The sequence below is a fragment of the Danio aesculapii genome, chromosome 22 (assembly GCF_903798145.1).
Source record: "Danio aesculapii chromosome 22, fDanAes4.1, whole genome shotgun sequence".
NCBI classification, from domain to species: Eukaryota; Metazoa; Chordata; class Actinopteri; order Cypriniformes; family Danionidae; genus Danio; species Danio aesculapii.
This window is the reverse complement of record NC_079456.1, coordinates 28,764,502-28,785,344: the sequence shown is the minus strand read 5'-3', so window position 1 is coordinate 28,785,344 and position 20,843 is coordinate 28,764,502. Positions and strand designations below refer to the sequence as shown.

Below are 20,843 nucleotides of genomic sequence, written 5' to 3'. Positions count from 1 at the left end.
TAAAATCAATCAAACAGACACTGCGTCATAAATAATGAGATGCTGAAAAGGGGATGTGCCATGAAGAACATGGATGTAATCGCTTGCTTCTGTTATAATTCAAAATTATAATGTTTTGACAAATGGAGTTCATGGAAAATTGAGATGTTACTGGACTTCATTTTGCAACCCACTGGAAAACTCGCCTGTGGTGGGAAAATTCCTGCAAAATTTGACATATTTTGTAAAATGATGTTGGTTTGTTCTCGTAAATTTTGCTAAATATTCAAAGTGAAATGTTTAATAAGTAGCACTAAATTCAGCACAGAAGAACAATAATCTGACAATATTTTATTACTCTGGTTGTTGTGTGTCGTGCTGGGGGAAAATATTTGTTAACAATTATGACCTTGGGCTCTATTTTAACAATCTAGGCTCAAAGTCTAAAGCTCATGGCACAAAAGCATTAAAGGCATGCCTGAATCCACTTTTGCTATTTTAAGGATGGAAAAATACAGTTTGCACCCTTGTGCATGGTCTAACAGGGCTATTCTCCTAATGAGTTATGGGTGGGTTTTGAACCAATCAGAATCTCATCTCACATTCCCTTTAAGAGTCAGTTGCGTCGCGCCATGACGCATTTGCTATTTACATGGCGGACCTTGTGAGTCGAAAGACTAAATGCCTCACTAGCGAGAAAACAGTAAAACACTTTATTTATTTATTCTTTCATTCGGCCTCTTTACTTTCATTTTACTTTACTTTTACTCTTTACTCTACTCCTTTACTTTGGTGGAGTAAGGAAACAGTGGAAACTCACTCCACTAAAGACATCCATTAGCTTACATATTTAATTTTGTTTGTTAAGCACAAAGATGTGTTTTAAAAGCTATTTCTAAATTCAATTATAATTTCCTTAATTTTCTAATTATATCCAAACACACAAACGGGACTTATGTCACATATGGTGATGCAGACGTCGCCAAAATCTAAACTTGTTTTTAATAAAACAAATATTAATATGCATATAATAAACAATACTGCTAATAATAATAATAATAACATTAAACAAATGCAAACTGTCATGAATAAACTGAAAAAAGCCCCCCGAGGTGAAGGCATGGAGGTTGTGGTTTTTATATTTCTGTAGAAAATAATCATTTTTGTAACATTTTAATCCTTTAATTGTTTTCATATGTAAAGATATTTGTGTATTTGTCAGGATTCATGGTGGGAAAAAGGAGCAAGGACCCAAGTGCAGGGTAAATAAGTATTTGTTTATAATAAAATAGAATAAAATGCATAACAAACTACCCCGAGGGGGAAAACATTAACAAAACAAATAAACAAACAGAACAAACTAGACTGGGCAGGCTGGCAGGGATCAGGACTGGAACACACACAACAGGACAAGGCAATAAAGACGAACTGGCACAGGACAGCAGACATGAGGAGATTATAAGCAGAAGTAAATTGACACACAAACAGGTGAACCTAATAAACTAATAATTGGTAATACACCCGGGAGCACACAATCGCAAACATGTCCAGACCTCACACGCACGCATCAAGAGGGAACGCGCACGGTCCAAGCGTGCTCACAAATGGCTCTCATACAGAGACACAATGACATACAGGACAAGAAAGAGCTAGTGTCTGGACTCTGCCACCAAAACAAGAATTTACAAGACCAGAGTGGCAGAACCCTGACAGAATTACTGTACATTCTGTGTGTATTAAGCAATGAGTTCGCGTTTAAACCCACATAGGCGCATAATTAACGTGCTCTGCGCTGGACTTTAGACCTGCTTTCAGCTGGTCATTTGCGCAGTCTATTTCAGTTCCTCAAAATTCTAAATAGCAACACGACAACAATGGCCTTAACACACCTCCTTTCTAGACTGGCACACCCATGAGTCCACAAAGTGGCGTAAATGGATTTGCTATTTACACAACATGGAAAATTACTGTTGCGCTGGTCTGAAAATAGCAACATATCGTGCCAAACATGTCTTGCGCCTTATTGCGCCGGGTGTATGATAGGGCCCCTTGATATTTCCCAGGTGATATTCAACAGAGCAAGGAGATCTTCACAGTATTTCCTACATTATATATATATAATATTAATAATATAATATTTTTTAAAATTTTATTTAATTTTATTTTTTTATTTATTTATTTTTTTTATGTATATAAAACCACATTTCACCCATATAAGTATATTTGGACATTAATGAACATATATGAGTAAACAAAAATACAGAAAATATAAAGATGATTGTATATATCTGATGTAAAACAGATGTTACTATTAAAACTGCCACTGAAAGGAAAAAAAAGTGCCTGAAGAATTTACCAATAAATGCTGTGTCACGTCAGTTCTAGCAGTTTTATAAGCTCATCTGCACTAAACCGCGGGTCTTAAAAATAAGACATGGTTGGACAATTTCCAGTATGATCATAAGACAGATGTGCCGTCCCTTTAAATGCCTCCATAAAGCAGCCAGCAGAATGATAAGAGAGAAATAAAGTATCTTAAGGGAATGAAACAACCCAGATAGTGGGAGTCACAGACATTAAAGCAAAAATGTATGGCTGTTCCATGCACAGCTACACATATACACAGAACTAAACATCCTTCAGTGTCATACAGTACTATGTATAAACGTAAAGACCTGTCTGAGAGATGTGTGCTGTCATTTCAAGTCAGAACATTTATAGTGACATACAACAGAGCTCCTGCCAGTGTGGAATACAGCTATTTTGCAGTACAAGAGCAAAAACAGGCAATCATACACTTCTATTAATACCTTGCAATTACAGGGCTTTTATTCATGTGCATTAGGAAGTGAGATGCAGAAGACTGACCTTTAAAACAAGGTAATTTTCCTGTTCGCACATGCAATTTAGTCAGTACGAATAGCTTTTGTGATCAATGTTTTCCATTTCAGCTGATTCATCTTCGCAAAAAGGCCTTGGCACAAAAGAAATGCTGATTCTCACAGATATTACTAGAGCAGAAGCTAAAGTATTACAGTAACACAAGATTTTAATTCAATTTTATGATTGTAATAGCTGTCAGTAATCAAAGGAATGCTGGAAAAAATCTAAATAACACCTGTTTATTAAATTCTTTGGTTTTTTAGCATTAAGCAATTTCACAAATTTATTTAGCAATTTATACCAAAAAAGGTGTTTTCATGGGTTCAGTCAGCAACTTTAACACCTTTAAGAGTCATTTTTACATCAGGTTCTGATTAACTAACCTGGGGTGCGTTTCCCAAACAACAACATAACTCGCGACTGAACTATCATAGTACGATGCATCATTTGAGAAAAGGACGATGTAGTGAGGAGTGTTTCTCAAAACCGTGGTTTCTCTGTCACAGATCCGTCATTTGAACCACGTTAGTTATATCGTAAAACGCCCATAATGATGCTCTAAACGGGGTGGAGTAACAACTTCTAAAAAGAAAAACCCCATATTTTTTTTGCGCAAATTATATTGTTTTCCACTAACATGCATAAAAAAATCCAAAATAGTTTTGATAAAAAACATGCACTCGCTTTCCATATTAATTGAAATATATGTAAATGGCACATATAGGGCCAATGTTTCCATTACAACTATTATTGAGAATAATCCAAATTATTTTCTAAAACTAAAAACCACTTGGCTAACACAACTTTTAATCTCATATATAAACCATATAAATCGTTATTGGTTGTAATTTACAGTAGGCTATTTATCATGAAATGAAGAAAAAAATAAATAAATAATAATAATAATAATTATTATTATTATTATTTATTTATTTATTTTTTGATTAGGTAGGATATTGTTTATTTATTTTTTTATTTTATTTATTGTAAAAGTCTACTTTTACAATATGACACATTTAAACCACTGCAGAAATCTTCTAACCCACAGGCCCATGTCATACAGATACATTTATTAATAAATAACCTACTATAAATTAAAATTATTGATGTATATTTTTGTTTTCACAAGCTTTGGAGACGTAACATAAAAGGTTCCACTTTTAAATAATAGGTCACCTATAGCTTTCGTCATGAGCCACGGCTGTGTTCAAAATGGCATAAATGATTTTAAAGTGCACTATGAAGGGAGCACAATTGTCAAAATGAAGATCGCTAAAACTGAACTGTAAAGATACTTTGAAAGCAAATTACACCTAAGAGAGATGACTTTAATGTGTTTTTTTTTTCAAATCATTCCAAACTTAAATGTTGGAACGTTCGAAATGAATAGGGCATAGGGGGATAACTGGGAACAGAACAAAGCCAGGAACTATGCCCCTAGGAGCACAGCCAGGAGCTGTAGAGGTGTAGTTGCAATCGTACAAAATTGCGACGCAGTTTGCGAATGTTTGTTGGAAGAATGGATTTGGGAAATGGCAAATCAATGAACTACGTTTGAAACAACGCAACTTTCGATCTTAGTTGGCTAACGATGGATTTTGAAAACGCACCCCTGTTTGGCTTTATCTGCTGTTCCCCTTCGGATGGGGAACTCCAATGCTATGTGGAAACTTCCACTATGGGGATTTCGTCAGAATCCAATCATCTGAAAGAGTATAAAAACGGGCCAATGAAATGCCAATGAGTTGGCAGCGTCAGCGTGCACAGCTGGCGTCAATGACAATCAGTCATGCTATAAAGACGCAGCCAGTGGCATGCTCGACATCCTTTCGCTTTCAGAGCCTTTCACGAAGCTTCTGAGAGAGTCTTTGAGGGTATCTCCAACCTGTGTCTACAGAGAGAGATCGAGAAGCAGCTTCTCCCGGTCCAGAGCGCGTATACGCAGTGGCAGATGGTCGAGCTGGGTATTTCTCCCTTGCCTGGCGTCCTTTGGGTCCGGTCCTCCAAGAGCGGTTTGTATATAGGAAAAAAGCTTTCCTAAGAGAGCAACACGGTCGTGCAGCGCGTCTTTTTCAAGACGTCACTCCGACCGTGCGTTTCTGGATGCGGTGGTTTCCTATCCCCGGATGATGGGCACGAGCACAGCGTTTCATGTCTGGGGGTCCAGCATGTTAATGCGGTGCTCGCGGGCAGTGCATGCCATCACTGATGTCATGTCTGTTGCGCAGTTAAGATCGCGGCTCGCTCTTGCAAAAGAGCCACCCACCCCAGTTGTCCCCCGCACTGCGGTTGGCACTCGGGCAGATCTGAGGGTTTCAGTGAGAGTAAATCCGCCGCCCCCGGGCCGTGGACCTCTCGCTCCTCCACGCGCTCCATCCAAGCTTCAGGTGAAGAGAAGCGCTCCGTCCTTGGATGGTCGCTCTCTCACCTGATGACACCGGGGGTCAGATGTCCATCGCTGCATCGGAGGATGGGCTGTCATTGTCTGATGAGGATGCGAGCCCGCTCGCTCCCTCCCTCCGGGGAGGAGAGCGCGGCGTTAGCATCTAAAAAGCAGACGTGATGGCCGTGCTTTCTCGGGCTGCTTCGGCCGTGGGTCTGGTGATGGTTTATCCCCCAGCCCTGCGGCCGGACCGACTAGATGGGTGTATGTGGAGGATATAAGGAGGCAAGACCTTCAAAGCCTCCCGTCCCCTTCTTCCCGGAAGTGCACAGTAAGCTCACGCTGTCCTGAGGGCACTTTTTTCTGCCCGATCTGCGTGCGCTTCCATCCTCACCATCCTTGGAGGTTGGGCTGTCAAGGTCTGACGAGGATTCGAACCCGCTCGCTCCCTCCGGGACTTTGAGCGCGGCTTCGAATCCAGAAGCAGACTTTGCGGCTGTGCTTCCCCAGGCTGCTTCGGCCGTGGCTCTGGAGATGGTTTATCCCCCAGCTCCGCGGCCGGACCGATTAGAGGGGTGTGATGTGGAGGATGAAGGCGAGACCTTCTAAGCCTCCCCATCCCCTTCTTCCTGGATGGGCACAGTAGGCTCACGCAGTGTGCTGCGTGCGCCTTCCCCCTCACCATGCACGCTATGGCCACCTACCAGCGCTACCAAGCGCAGGCGCTGGCCCGGCTGCGCGAGGATGGTTCTGACCCAGGACTGAGCATGCGCTCCGCACCGCAACCGACTATGCTCTTACAAAAAAAAAAAAAAAAAAGTCGGCTGTGTGTGCCCTGGGAAGGACGATGATCACATCCGTGATCCAGGAATGCCACCTCAGGCTAAACCTGGTGATGTGCGTGACGTTGACAAGGTTCGCTTTCTTAACTCACCCATATCCCAGGCTGGCCTGTTCGGCGACACTGGCGGTGAATTCGCCCAGGAATTCACGCCGGTGATAGAGCAGTCGGAGGCGATGGGCGAGGTCTCTATCGGCGGGATTGTATGACCGCTCCCCCCCGCCGAGCCATCCACATCCACTGCTTTTTCGCCGAGGACGCCCGCCCGCAGCTTTGCTTCGCCGCCCCCGCCTGCGCCTCCGGCCACGCGGCTGCGCCGAGCATCGCGCCGGCAACCAGCGTCCCCCGCCCAGGGCCCCGCAAGTTCGGTAAAACGGACCGCGAAGCGTCCCTGAGGCGGGCCATCTGGGGAGGAGGGAATTTGCTCTTTCCCCGCTGGAGGGCGGGGCACGTTATTTAAAGGCGTAAAAAAAAAAAAAAAAAAAAAAAAAAAACGCCATCAAAATCCTCAGTGAAAGAGCACTTTTCCCCTCCTCTGGATGTGACAGCCCGAACACTGCCAGTCTGGGACGCTATGCCTTCCAGCTCGCAGGATCGGTGCATTTCGCCAATGGCTCATGGAGCACGAGAGAACGGTCTCCTTTCTCTCCACTCCCAGCCCCTCTCCTGGAGTTTGAGTGCGAGACGAGAACATCTCCTCTCCTGCTCTCCTGTGGGACCCCAGCGCTCCCCGGATGAGCCCACTCACTCCACGCTGCCCCGCCGCTGGCACGTCAGCGATCGTGCGGGTGGGACCATTTGCGGGGGCTCTGCCTGCCTGGTTAGCGCGGGCCAGCCCATCGCAATGGCTCATCCATACGACCAGACTCGGCTATGCGATTCAGTTCGCTAAACGGCCTCCCAGGTTCACGGGCGACCAGGGTCAGTCCTGCGTCCGCCCCTGTCTTGCGAGAGGAGATTGCTGTCCTCCTGGCGAAGGATGCAATCGAGCCGGCCCTCCAGCCGAGATGGAGCGCGGGTTTTACAGCCCGCACTTCATCGTGCCCCAAAAAAAAAAAAAAAAAAAAAAGCGGTGGGCTATGGCCAATCCTATATCTGCACATTTTGAACCGCTGCCTTCACAGGCTGCGCTTCGGAATGCTTACGCAGATGCGCATCACGCGATGCGTTCGTCCTCAGGATTGGTTTGCAGCAATAGATCTGAAGGACGCGTATTTTCATATCTCCACACTTCCACGCCACCGGCAGTTTTTGCGGTTTGCGTTTGAAGGTCGAGCGTGGCAATACACGGTCCTCCCCTTCGGGCTCTCTCTGTCTCCGCGAGTTTTCACCAAGCTCGCGGGGGGTGCCCTCGCGCCCCTTCGGCTCGCCGGCATCCGCACGCTCAATTATTTCGATGACTGGCTGATTTTTAGCCCACTCTCGGGAGCAATTGATTATGCACAGAGACAAGGTGCTCCGGCACCTCCGCCCGTTGGGGTTTCAGGTCAACCGAGAAAAGAGCAAGCTCGCCCCCGTGCAGAGCATCTCCTTTCTCGGGTTGGAGCTGGACTCGATCACTATGGAGGCACGCCTCTCACGAGAGCGCGCCGAGGTAATGCTGAACTGTTTGAGAGAGTTCGACAGGAAAAAAAGTGGTCCCCCTGAAATTATTTCAGAGGCTCCTGGGGCATATGGCATCCGTAGCCGCGGCCACGCCGCTCGGATTGCTCCATATGAGACCACTACAGCATTGGCTTCACGATCGGGTCCCCAGACGCGCATGGCACGCGGGCCCACACCGAGTGACTGTCACTGCGCTGTGTCACCGCACCCGCACCCCCTGGAAAGGACCCCTCCTTCCTACGGGCCAGTGTGCCCCTAGGTCAGGCGTCCAGGCAGGCTGTCGTTTCGGCAGATGCCTCTAGTATGGGGTGGGGGGGCCGTGTGTAGCGGGCATGCTGCTGCGGACCTGTGGAGGGGAACCCAGCTGCATTGGCATATCAACTGCCTAGAGCTGTTGGCAGTGTTTCTCGCTCTGCGCCGCTTTTTACCGGTGCTGAGGGGGGCAACACGTGCTGGTCAGGACGGACAGCATGGCCGCGGTAGCGTATTCCATCCGGATGGGGGGTATACGCTCCCGCTGCATGTCTCAGCTCGCTCGCCGTCTGCTCCTCTGGAGTCATACGCGGCTGAAGTCGCTGCTTGCTATTCACACCCCGGATGGGCTCAACCGTGCGGCCAACAGGCTCTCACGGCAGCTCCTTCCCCGGGAGAATGGCGACTCCACCCCGAGTCATGCGTAAGTATGCACTCCCCCCAGTGAGCCTACTCGCGCAGTTCTGTGCAAGGTCAGGGAGGACGAGGGGCAGGTCTTGCTAGTTGCGCCCCTGGCCCAACCGGACCTGGATATCAGAACTCTCCCTCCTCGCGACGCCCCCCCTGGCGAGTCCCTTTGAGAGAGGACCTACTCTCTCAGGGACAGGGCACCATCTGGCACCCTCGCTTAGTTCTGTGGAACCTCCACGTGGGGTCCATAAGACGCGATGAGGAAGACTTAGGTAACCTACCGGTGGCGGTGGTTAATACCATCACTCAGGCTAGTGCACCCTCTACGAGGCATGCCTACGCCCTGGAGTGGAGTCTATTCACTGAGTGGTGCGCTTCTCGCCGAGAAGACCCCCGATCTTGCCAGATCAGTGTTGTGCTTTCTTTCCTTCAGGACAGGTGGAGCGAAGGCTGTCGCGCTCCACACTGAGGGTTTACGTGGCCACCATCTCCGCTCATCATGGTGCGTGGATGGCGGCACCGTGGGGAGGCATAACCTCATCATCCAGCTCCTCAGAGGTGCTAGGCGGATGTTTCCACCCTGCCCCCCTCTCATACCCTCTTGAGATCTCGCGGTAGTGCTACGAGCCTACGTGGGGATCCCTTCGAACCACTCGACTCAGTATCCTTGAGATTTCTGTCCTTGAAGACAGCTCTGCTGGTCGTGTTGGCGTCGGTTAAGAGGGTTAGGTACCTGGAGGCATTTTCGGTCAGTGACTCGTGCCTAGAATTCGGGCCGGCCTACTCTCACGTTGTCCTGAGACCCCGGCCCAGCTATGTGCCCAAGGTTCCTACCACGCCGTTTAAGAATCAGGTAGTGAGCCTGCAAGCGCTGCCCGCGGAGGAGGCAGACCCAGCCCTTTCATTGTTGTGTCCTGTTCGCGCTTTGCGAATATATGTGGACCACACTCAGAGCCTTAGATCCTCTGACCAGCTCTTTGTCCATTACAGTGGTCGGCAGATGGGAAGTGCCGTATCTAAACAGAGGTTGGCCCACGGGATAGTGGATGCCATCTCCCTCGCCTTTGGGCCAGGGTGAGCCGTGTCCCCTGGGGGTGAGAGCGCACTCCACTACGGAGCATCGCATCCTCCTGGGCGTTAGCACGCGGCGCCTCTCTGACAGACATTTGTAGAGCTACGGGTTGGGTGACACCCAATACATTTGCAAGGTTACAATCTGCGAGTGGAGCCGGTTTCCTCAAGGGTATTAGGCAACCCTTGGTGATTGAGGAAACGATTCGGTTGAGGTGTCGAAACACGCTTGCTGCGCCACTCTCCCTAACCCGGAGATACGTGCGCTTTTTCAGCTTTGTCAGTTTAGTTCCCCATTTCTTTGGCGAACCCTGCAGAGTTCCTCCGAGGCCCCCAGCACCTGACTCAGCGGAGGAGTCAGGTGTTGGCCCGTTACGTTGTCGGCATGCCCGCTGGTCAGCCCGCGTTCTGGGTATAGGTGCCTGCTATGTGTGATCCCCGCTGGCGATCCCATACGTTCACTCAGCCACGGTATAGTCCCCCCTTCTAGGGCAGGCTCGTGTCTTCCCTCCCCGCTAACCATCCTTATGCAAGGACTCCCCATCTCTGGGCTAGTCCATAGGTTGTCACCAGGTCTCCCCTCTGGGTAACAGGTGAGCTCCGCAGCGTCCTCCCTATCGGGACTGAACGCTTTCCCAACGTACTGTCGTATCAAAACCTATTTTACTGGGTTATTGCGACTCCCCGAAAAACATAACTGTTCTGAACAGGTAAGTGAGGGCCAGGGGACACGTTGGAAGACTGTGTCTCGGGGCGTTGTAGGTGCGCTCGCTCTACTGCGTGGCACACCCTTCGCCAGGGACGCAGTAAGGTTCTTTCGTTGTGGCGTTTTCCATAGATTTCCCCATAGTGGAAGTTTCCACATAGCATTGGAGTTCCCCATCCGAAGGGGAACGCTACGGTTACTAAAGTAACCCTTCGTTCCCCGAGGGGGGGAACGGAAATGCTATGTTCCTTCGCCACAACGATTGTCCCTTAGCTGTTGAGCGTGAAAGTCTCTTCAGCTAGAAAAGGATGTCGAGCATGGCACTGGCTGCGTCTTTATAGCATGACTGATTGTCATTGACGCCAGCTGTGCACGCTGACGCTGCCAACTCATTGGCATTTCATTGGCCCGTTTTTATACTCTTTCAGATGATTGGATTCTGACGAAATCCCCATAGTGGAAGTTTCCACATAGCATTTCCGTTCCCCCCCTCGGGGAACGAAGGGTTACTTTAGTAACCGTAGCGTTATTTGTAAAAATATCTTTAGTTATTTCTAATAATCAACTGGGATGTTGTTGTTTTTTCACTTTCAGAACATGTCTCTTGCAATATTTACATGTTTTCTAAAAGTGCAGTGTTTTATTGGTACTGTATTTGTAGACACTCATTATTGTAACTCACATTGATGTCCAGGCTGCACAGGCTGAGTGAATCCACATCTCTCTTCCTCTGCTTCCTCTTCTTCTGTAAAAACACAAATAATAATCAGCCGTCATAGTGCTTTATTATTACCAAACAGACATGCTTTATCGGTTTCATATTACGCTTGCACATTGTTTAGAAATGTTCATCAAGTTAAATAAAAATGACAATAACACACAAATGATGTTGAAATCATTTTGAGATATATTTTACATGAATTTAAAAATCCTTACATATATACATTCCATTGGCCTGAAAGGGATAGTTCACCCAAAAAAGAAGATTCTGTCCTCATTTACTCAAGTATTACTAGTTTCAAACCTTTATGAGTTTTGTTCTTATGTTGAACACAAGAGAAGATATTTAGAAAAATGTTGGGAACCTGTAACTATTGACTTCCATAGAATTAATTTTTCCTACTATGAAAGTTTATATTTACAGGTTCTCAGCTTTCTTCATATCTTCTCTTGTGTTTAACAGAATAAAGAAACTCATGATCCACTTGAGGGAAAGTAAATTTAAATTTTGGGGTAAATTAACCCTTTAGGAGCAATCAAAACAACAAAAAAAATCTGTTCAGAAAAAATTACCTAACTGTTGGCTTAAAAAGTGTATCTAAATGGTGAGTTTTGTGATCTGCTGAACAACATACGAGTTTCTGAAAGAAGCAATAAAGTTCAAGCAGTGTGTAAGTACTTTTGGACAAGGTACTGTTGTGCTTTGCATAATATTACAATTGTTTGAGCTTGAATATTGTCACAATAACCAGCAATCTGGCAGTTGCAGATCGCTGGAGAATTAAAGCTGCGGTCACACAGGACTTTTCTCCTCATAGACTTCCATTCATACGCTCATGAATGCGTCAGACCAGAAATGCTTGGTGAACTCTGACCTGCGAAATCGCATCACTTGACTGCGTGAGATCAATCGATGATCAAGACATGACCTCTCTGGACAGAAAATGAAAATATGGACCAATCGCTCGCTTTTTTTAATGTATAGTCATCTTGTTTAATACAGCCCCTTTTCGCAGCGCCGTACTGAAGAATTTCACAAACACAAACTCGAGTGTGACTGCGACATAAATCTGCCACTGATATGAATACAACTACCAAATTGGCTTTGTGCCAATCAACTGTAATTGGAGCTACAGCTGACAATAATCCGGACACATACACACACACACACACACACCTGAAGATCGTTATTGACTGATTACATGGACTATATATACTGCTCACTTTCACAGACACTTTGCTGAGTCTTGTTTACCCCATGTATTACAAAGCAGTTTTCTTTGTTTGTCTTGCCATGTTTTGATCCCTGTCTTGTTTACCGTTTGATTCATTGGTGCCTGTCTTGACCATTTGCCTGTACTCTGATTACGATTTTTAGATTATCTGCCTACTTCTGACTGTCCCTGTTTTGACCATTGCCTGCCTGACATTTCTTCTAATATACTGCATTTGGATCTTCAACTCCAAATATATTTACAAATATATTTTTTTATTAATTCAGTAACCATTATGGTTCCCCCCACAGTCCAAACACATGTGCTTTAGGTGAATTGGGCAAATAAAATTGGTTGTAGTGTGTGTGAATGCCAAAGTGTATTTGGGGAGCTCTCGAGAACCACCTGATCTCGTACTCCCCTCATATGCTCTATGGACCAGGCGGGAGCCCTGGGCTCAACTATCTCTGAGCTCAGGGTTCTCTCCCGGGACAGCATGCCAAACCTGCTAACAGTTGTCAAACAATATCTAAGTGTGAACTCTTGAAGTGAAGTTTCACAAACTAATTTTGAGAGGAGCACGTGATATGATTGACTGCAGCTGGGCACTCATCTTCATTTACTAGTTAGCCAATCAGATCAAACCCAACTCACTATAAGTAGCCTAGCTAGAACTACTCTCTTATCTTCGTTTTCCGAAGAAACCCCCCATACACCTCTTCTCCTCCTTTTTTCCTTTACCACGAGGAGCTTTCGAGAACCACCTGATCTCGTACTCCCATGCTCTATGGACCAGGCGGGAGCCCTGGGCTTAACTATCTCCGAGCTCAGGGTTCTCTCCTGGGACAGCATGCCAAACCTGCTAACAGTTGTCAAACAATATCTAAGTGTGAACTCTTGAATTTATATTTATTTTGTGTTGTCACTTGTCACTTTATGTACACTGGAAGCTTCTGTAACCAAAACAAATTCCTTGTGTGTGGGATTCAAATGCAGACAGATAGGTGAGACAAATGTATTCATTACAAATCACAGACACTGTTAAGTCATTTTTTGGTGTAAAGATATAATCCTCAAAACTACAGTCAAACCTACAACTCTCAGAAATAAAGGTATGAGTGCTGTTACTTGCATGGTACCTCTTCATATTGGTGCCTCTAAAAGTATTTATTAGTACCTAAAAATTTCAAGAGGTACATTTTTGTACTTTTTAGGTACTAATTTGTACCCTTAAGGTATTAATAAGGAACCTTTGCATACAAATGTATACCTTCTCGTACCTTTATTTCAGAGAGTATTTTAAGATATGTTTTAGGAGATTCAGAAAAATTTAGACTAAACTGTGCATTTCTAGTAAACCTATATATTTAATGATTTCCATATGATTTCTGCAAATGGTAAAAATTGCTTGTGAGCTCAAACAGCAGCAAAAATCACACTGTTTAAGCCTGGTAGAGTTGCCAGGTCCAAGAAAAATCTCCAGCTCAGTGGTAACTTAAAACCCACCCGAAAGGAATGAAAATTCGCCATATTTTGTTCACATATCCAATCCCGAATCAATTGCTGGATTCCAACAAAGGCAATTGTTTAGCAATTCTTCTCTGTCTTATCTTCTCTGACATTTTGTGGTACACATACTTAGCTACTGCACATCTTAAAGTACTGACCAACATTGCACACACCAAACAACACTTCTAAGTTCCTTTCTCAAAATTTGCTTCGTAACTGATGTTCAGCTCATTTAATATGCAAATATGATTTGCTGTCAGACGATTTTACTAGCTCTCTTGCAGCTGTTTTGGGGTTGCCAAATGTATTCCAAGATCAATGTTCATTAAGAAACAATTTTGTCAGAGAAAGAATCATTTTGGGAGCTGCGCAATGTTATGATATAGCTGTTGCAAAAAGAGGACGTGCAGACAGGGGTAGTTCCAAATGCAGATTTAATTTACAAGGGTCAGGCAGGAAGGGGTCAAAAATCAGCATATACAGTGTAGTAGAGAATCCAAGAGCGTAATTCAAAAACAGGCAATAGATCAGGGCAGGCAGCAAAAAATCAGAAACACGATCAACAGTCTAAAGTTCAAAAACACGGGAAAACAAGAAACAAGGAACACGCTTTGAATTGAATTCAACAGATATAAAATACTTAGCAATATGTTTGTGAACTAGGGGTTTAAAGAGCCACGAAACCCCCTGTCTGAAACCCCCACCCCCTGTTTGAAAAAAGTCAGGAAAGTGGGTGTGTCTAGCTTTGTTTAGATGGGAGTGTTGGGGAGGGAAAGAGGTAAGGTTTTGCATAAAAATGGGAGTTTCCCTTTGGGCATGCTCTAATTTTCACAGAGGTAAAACAAACACAGACGCAGGGGAGAAAGACAGTGACAGTGTTTGCATGGACAACAGTAATCAAATTATTTGCCAAGTTATAATTTTTTTGACTTTACCTGCAGTTTGGCACTTTCTCTTTTATTTAGGAACATTTCAGGCACGGAGAATGGGAGAAAAAAAAAAACTCTGCATTTCTCTGTAACTTAGATGCATTTGGTAGGTAATGTAGCCTCAGAAAGCCGTGTGTGTATGGACTATCCTGTCACAAAATGCAGCAAAAATCCTACACGACAGTAATAGTTTGATTAAGGTATTTACATGTTTGCATTCGGGAGCAGCATTTACAGAGGATCTTTCAGTATATAATATTGTACTATAATATTGCAGTGATATTAACGTACTGTTAACTTAGTAACTGAATCATTTTTAAGAAGGTATGTCTTTAAAAACTGAAAGAGTACTGCTGACGATACGAACTAACTTTGCCATTTGAATAAACAAACAAAGAACATCGATCACACGCACTTACCAAATCTGTAGAGACAGGACAATCAACACCAACTGGAGCTGTGTCATTTTAAAAGGAGATGAGCGGCAAATCCGGATTTCACCATTTCCAGATGCAAAAAGCTCTCGGATAAAAATGTTCCTTATAAACATATTTTTGTTGCGTGAACTGTAATCCACACGTGACTCCAGTTGTGCTCTCATAGCAGGAAATCTAAACAAAACCTTCGTTGCAGCACATTTATAAACACAACACTGACGAGCCTTGTCTCCAAATTCTTGTTCTTCCATTTGTTTTGGCAACACAACATGGCGTCTCTCTGCCATCTGAACACTGTAACAGGTAAAAACTTTCTTTTATCATGCATATTAATGAAGTTGCATTTCATTCACAATAGAGCGCGCTGTTTGGTTTGAAGCAAGTCTTTCTCATGAATTAATGCTGCACACTCAGAGACGTCACGATGTACTTGCAGGTAGAGACATCCACTCTTCACGCTGGTTTACAAACCGGAAGAATGAATTTGCTCAAACTAATACAAAAAAACAACCAATTTTCACTATTTTGTAAAACATATGTGTCCTAATTGTGTTTATAGCAGCATGGGACACATTTATGAAAAATGTGTTTTGGTGTTTCGTGACCCTTTAAATAATCCAGATAATCAATGATGATAAGTTTCAGCTGTGAGTGTGTTTGTGTTCAAATGACTGTCAGCTGTGGCAGGAATGATTTTTGGGATTTGCAACCTAGCAACTTATTGTAAAATCAATGACCGGTTGTTTACGTTAAATGCATTCAATGCATTGTAGTCGAGTTGCTTTTGCAGATGACCGATGTTTATCTAAATTGATTCGATCAACTTTTTGACTCCATGACCTGCTTTGTTATTGTTGCTCCATCACTGTTTATTCTCCATGACAACCAGCAGTTTGTGCAGTGAATATCTACATCCTGATCCATGAATATGAACAATGGGACACGTGAAGGTCTGGAAGCTGCTCTAGTGTTACTCATGAGCCATGAATAACACTTGCTGCACATGTAATTCACCACCAGTGGTGAATTTAGGTCTTATCGTTATGTATAAAAACCATGAAGAAGACCGTATAATTATTTAAGCTGTCAGTTCGACCTGGAACAGTGCTCTGCTGCATATTGATTAGTATATTCTCTAAAAGTAGAATTTAAGAGAAAATTTAACAGAAAATAAAAACTATTTTATTGGTTTTAATACTTGTGCTGCTCCATATTCATGATTTTCTTTCTTCTGTGAATGATTACAAAGTAATAACATTTGAACTTTTTTTGTAAAATGCAAAGGTCACTCTTGTAATTTACATACTGTAGCCATTACGATCATAAAAACACCCAAACTTGTCCTTCAGTTTCAAGTAAAAATGCAGGCTTCATGATTACTTTTATTACAGGCTCTACAAAACACTTAATTTTGTAATGCAGATACAAACAATACATCATTTCAAACTGTAAAGAGTTTACATCCATTTGTCATTAACCTCCTCTCCAAAAACAAAACATTCTGCCTTTGTAATCAAAAGAAATGCTAGATTTTTCTATTATTTTACCTCTCCATTCACAGAGGCTTCTACAGGCTTCTACAGGCTTAAGAGTTTCTGTTATTAATTAAATTCTTATTTCTTTTTGCTATACAATATTATATTTGTGCATATACAATAGATACCGGAGCCAAAATCGGAGCTAATCTAACAAAAAAAACTCAACCCAGGTTCATTATTGATACGTGCAATGTTAGGCAAGCTACTTGAAAAATGTAGTGAGCTAAGCTTTTAGCTAGTCTAAAATTTAGCTTAACTACACTAAAAGCTACCCTCTGGGAAATGTAGAAAGCTAAGCTAAAAGCTACGTGGCAAAAGTAGCTTAGCTACATCTAAGCTATTTCACAATTTTTATTTTTAAATCGAAGCAACTTAAATTCAAGTCAATCATATCTTAGTGATCAATAAAACTGTCAATGAAACCTCTCGGACAGGTCATTCAGGGTGTCGTGGAGGGGAGAGGTGTCCAACCTACAGCATCTAAACACTGGGGTACCTCAGGGCTCTGTTCTTGGGCCACTTCTCTTCTCTATCTACACGGCATCTTTAGGAACAGTCATCCAGAAACATAGATTTTCCTACCACTGCTATGCTGATGATACCCAGCTATACCTCTCTTTTCACCCTGATGATCCCTCGGTTCCAGCTCGCATTTCAGCCTGCCTGTCAGACATTTCACACTGGATGAAAGATCATCATCTTCAGCTTAACCTCGCGAAAACGGAAATGCTTGAAGTTTCTGCCATCCCGACTCTACACCATAACTTTTCAATCCAGATGGATGGGGCAACCATTACTGCATCCAAAATGGTAAAAAGCCTTGGAGTATCGATTGATGACCAACTAAACTTCTCTGACCACATTTCTAAAACTGCTCGATCTTGCAGATTCGCACTCTATAACATCAGAAAGGTCCGACCCTTCCTATCTGAACATACAGCTCAACTCATTGTTCAAGCTCTTGTTCTCTCCAAACTGGACTATTGCAACTCTCTACTAGCCGGGCTTCCAGCTAATTCTATCAAACCTCTTCAGCTGCTTCAGAACGCAGCAGCACGAGTGGTCTTTGATGAACCCAAAAGAGCACATGTCACTCCGCTACTCACCCGTTTGCACTGGCTGCCAGTTGCTGCTCGCATCAAATTCAAAGCTCTGATGTTTGCTTACAAAGCGACCTCTGTCTTTGCTCCTTCGTATCTGCTCTCACTTCTGCAGATATATGTACCCTCCAGAAACTTGCGTTCTGTGAATGAACGTCGCCTCGTTGTTCCATCCCTAAGAGGGAAGAAATCACTTTCCCGAACTCTCACATTCAATCTGCCTAGTTGGTGGAATGAACTCCCTAACTACATCAGAACAGCAGAGTCACTTGCTGTCTTCAAGAAACGACTAAAAACTCAACTGTTTAGTCTCCACTTTCCTTCCTAATCTTAACTGCCTCTCTGGCTATACCACTAACTGTAATCTCTCTCACAAAAAAAAAAAAATTTTTTTACTAATGCTCAGCTTCTTAGACTTTACACACCTGAAACTTGTCTATAGCACTTGTTCACTGCTGCTCTTATAGTTGTGTAAACTGCTTCCTTGTCCTCATTTGTAAGTCGCTTTGGATAAAAGCGTCTGCTGAATGACTAAATGTAAATGTAACATATGAGACATGATTGTCCAGTTCAATTACTTACTGCAAACAATATACTGTACCAAAATATAGTATCAGAATCAGAATCAGAAAGAGCTTTATTGCCAGGTATGTTCACACATACTAGGAATTTGCTTTCGTGACAGAGCTTCTACAGTGCAACAGCATTACAGAGACAGGACAAAAAACAGATAATAAATATATTTAAAAAAATAGAAGTAAGTAGTGAGTGCAAATATACAGATTGACAAGTGTATGTACATGTTTATTACTATATACAACGTTATATGTGCAGCTGTTATGTGCAAATTGGCATGTAGAGTGTGTTGTTAAATAAGTGTATATGTGTATATGTGTAGTACATAACAATTATAACAGCAAAAACAAAAAAGCCAATAAAACAACCCAGGCTCATTCCGAGAACGTAGTCCCGGGGACGTTTCTGGAGGCCGCGAAATACGTCCCGGGAGGTACGTATTTGTGCAGTTTTTGTTTTTGCGAGTCTGCGAGAGACCGCTGTGCGCGCTTTTTCCCGCGCCTTTCTCGCGTAAACCCGCTGGAGGCCGCTGTCGAACGACCTTCCGCCCGTCTGCCTGTCTTCATGACGGAATGATTGACCGTGCGACCGGCCAATCGGCTGACCCACCCTCCTCCGTCCCCAAACCCAACCAACGACGGTTCACAAAAGCCGTCCAGAAAAAGAAAAGCCCTCGTCCGGTTTTTACCACGTTTTCGGATTTTGACCACATTCTCACCCTGTGACGAACTTGTTCGCTTCATTTTTTGGATTTTGTTTTTGTTTTCTTACCTGATTCCTGGAACCGCTCTTCCCCGGACTCGAACCCGGTCGTCGTCGTCGTCGTGGTCAGCCCCTCTCTGCGCCTCGAGTACACGAAGAGCTAACCGGACAAACTGGTTGCAGCGGGAAAGCCCTCCACACGGAGGCGAGCGGCCGGCTGGCCGGCCGGCGAGCGCCGAAGGGAACGGCGTCACACCGCCCCGCAGCGTTCGCTTAAAAAAATGAAATGCAGCCGCACGTACCCCCGGCTACGTATTTCGCGGTCTCCAGAAACGTCCCCGGGACTACGTTCTCAGAATGAGCCTGGGTTGCAATAAAACCAGGTGTTACACATTTAAAATACTAAAGTAATTTATTGAAAATGGAAACATTTAGGAATAAGAATTATGTTGTATATATATTTACAACTCATCATTGATGAATTGCACTACATAATGTAGTATCATTAGTAACTATCATGAACTAATAGTAATTACCGTAGTATACTTTAACTACATATATATATATATATATATATATATATATATATATATATATAGAGAGAGAGAGAGAGAGAGAGAGAGAGAGAGAGAGAGAGAGAGAGAGAGAGAGCAGATTAAATTAAGTACTTCAGTATTGTGTAGTTCAAAAACATTATAATACTTACTATAAATTACTAAAGTATTTTTAGCACAGGATCAGAATTAATGTTATTGCATCTTAATCTTTATGTGCAATCCTAAGCTTCTCGAAGTATGCTCACGAGGAATCCTGCTTCAGAAATAACTCCTCTCTCTCAGTCATCTTTCCATAAAGAAAGTTTCTTGTGTTAGCGACGTCACCGACCAGAGCGAGAGGTGGAAGTAACGCAACAAAAATTTGTTGTTGACCACCGTAAAACAGGAAGAAGAAAAAAAAACGTCATTTACGCCATCATATGGATTTACTTTCATTGGCTAGACACCGGCCTCACAGCTCCGTGAATGTCGTTGCCGTCACACAACCCTCCTGTGTATTTTTTTTTTCTTTTTAAATTTTTTCCCAAATAATAAAGAAAATTTTCACAGTATTTCCTATAATTTTTTTTTCTTCTAGAGAAAGTCTTATTTGTTTTAATTTGGTTAGAATAAAAGCAGATTGAATTGTTTTATAAACTATTTTAAGGTCAATTATATTTGCCCCCTTAAGCAAACAACTATCATTATACAATGATTATCCTAATTACCCTAACTTGCATAATTAACCTAATTAAGTATTTAAATGTCACTTTAGGCTGAATACTAGTATCTTGAAAAAATAACTAGTAAAATATTATGTACTATCATCATGGCAAAGATAAAAGAAATCTTATAAGAAATTAGCTATTAAAATGATTGCAAATACAATAGAAATGTGTTATTTTTTTCCTTAAGAAATAATTTTACTCAACTGTTTACAGAACAAACCACTGTTATCCCACAACTTTAAATTATCCTAACTTGCCTAGTTAACAGATTTTGTCCTTAAATGGCCCTAAGCGCTAAAAACTAGTATCCCACAAAATAAGCAAAACAATATTATGTACTGTCACCATGAAAAAGACAGAAATTAGTTATTCAAAATATTCTGTTTAGAAATATGTTGAAAAAAAATCTATCTATTAAACAACATTTGGGAAATATTTTCAAGATAATTACAATTTCACAAGAGGCTGATTCATTTTGACTCCAGCTGTATCTGCTCTTAGATGTCACTCTGCAGTTCTTGAGTGTTTGGCACCATCTTACAACTAGATCAGGGATGACCAACCCTGTTCCTGGAGATTGACCTTCCTGCAGATTTCAGTTGCAACCCATATCAAACACACCTGCCTGTAATTATCAAGTGCTGCTCAGGTCCTAATTAATTGGTTCAGGTGTGTTTGATCAGGGTTGAACCTGAACTTTGTAGGAGCCCTTGCAGATCACCC

General features: G+C 43.2%; 1 protein-coding gene across 2 annotated transcripts in view; it reads right to left on the bottom strand.

Annotated features, from left to right (window-relative positions):
- Positions 1-20,843, bottom strand: part of arhgef3 (Rho guanine nucleotide exchange factor (GEF) 3) — a 175,578-nt gene that overhangs the window by 86,882 nt on the left and 67,853 nt on the right. For both annotated transcript variants that reach the window (XM_056447652.1, XM_056447654.1), the window contains one exon: positions 10,814-10,876. In XM_056447652.1, the coding sequence (XP_056303627.1) occupies positions 10,814-10,876 (63 nt within the window). The remainder of the gene's footprint in view (positions 1-10,813; positions 10,877-20,843) is intronic.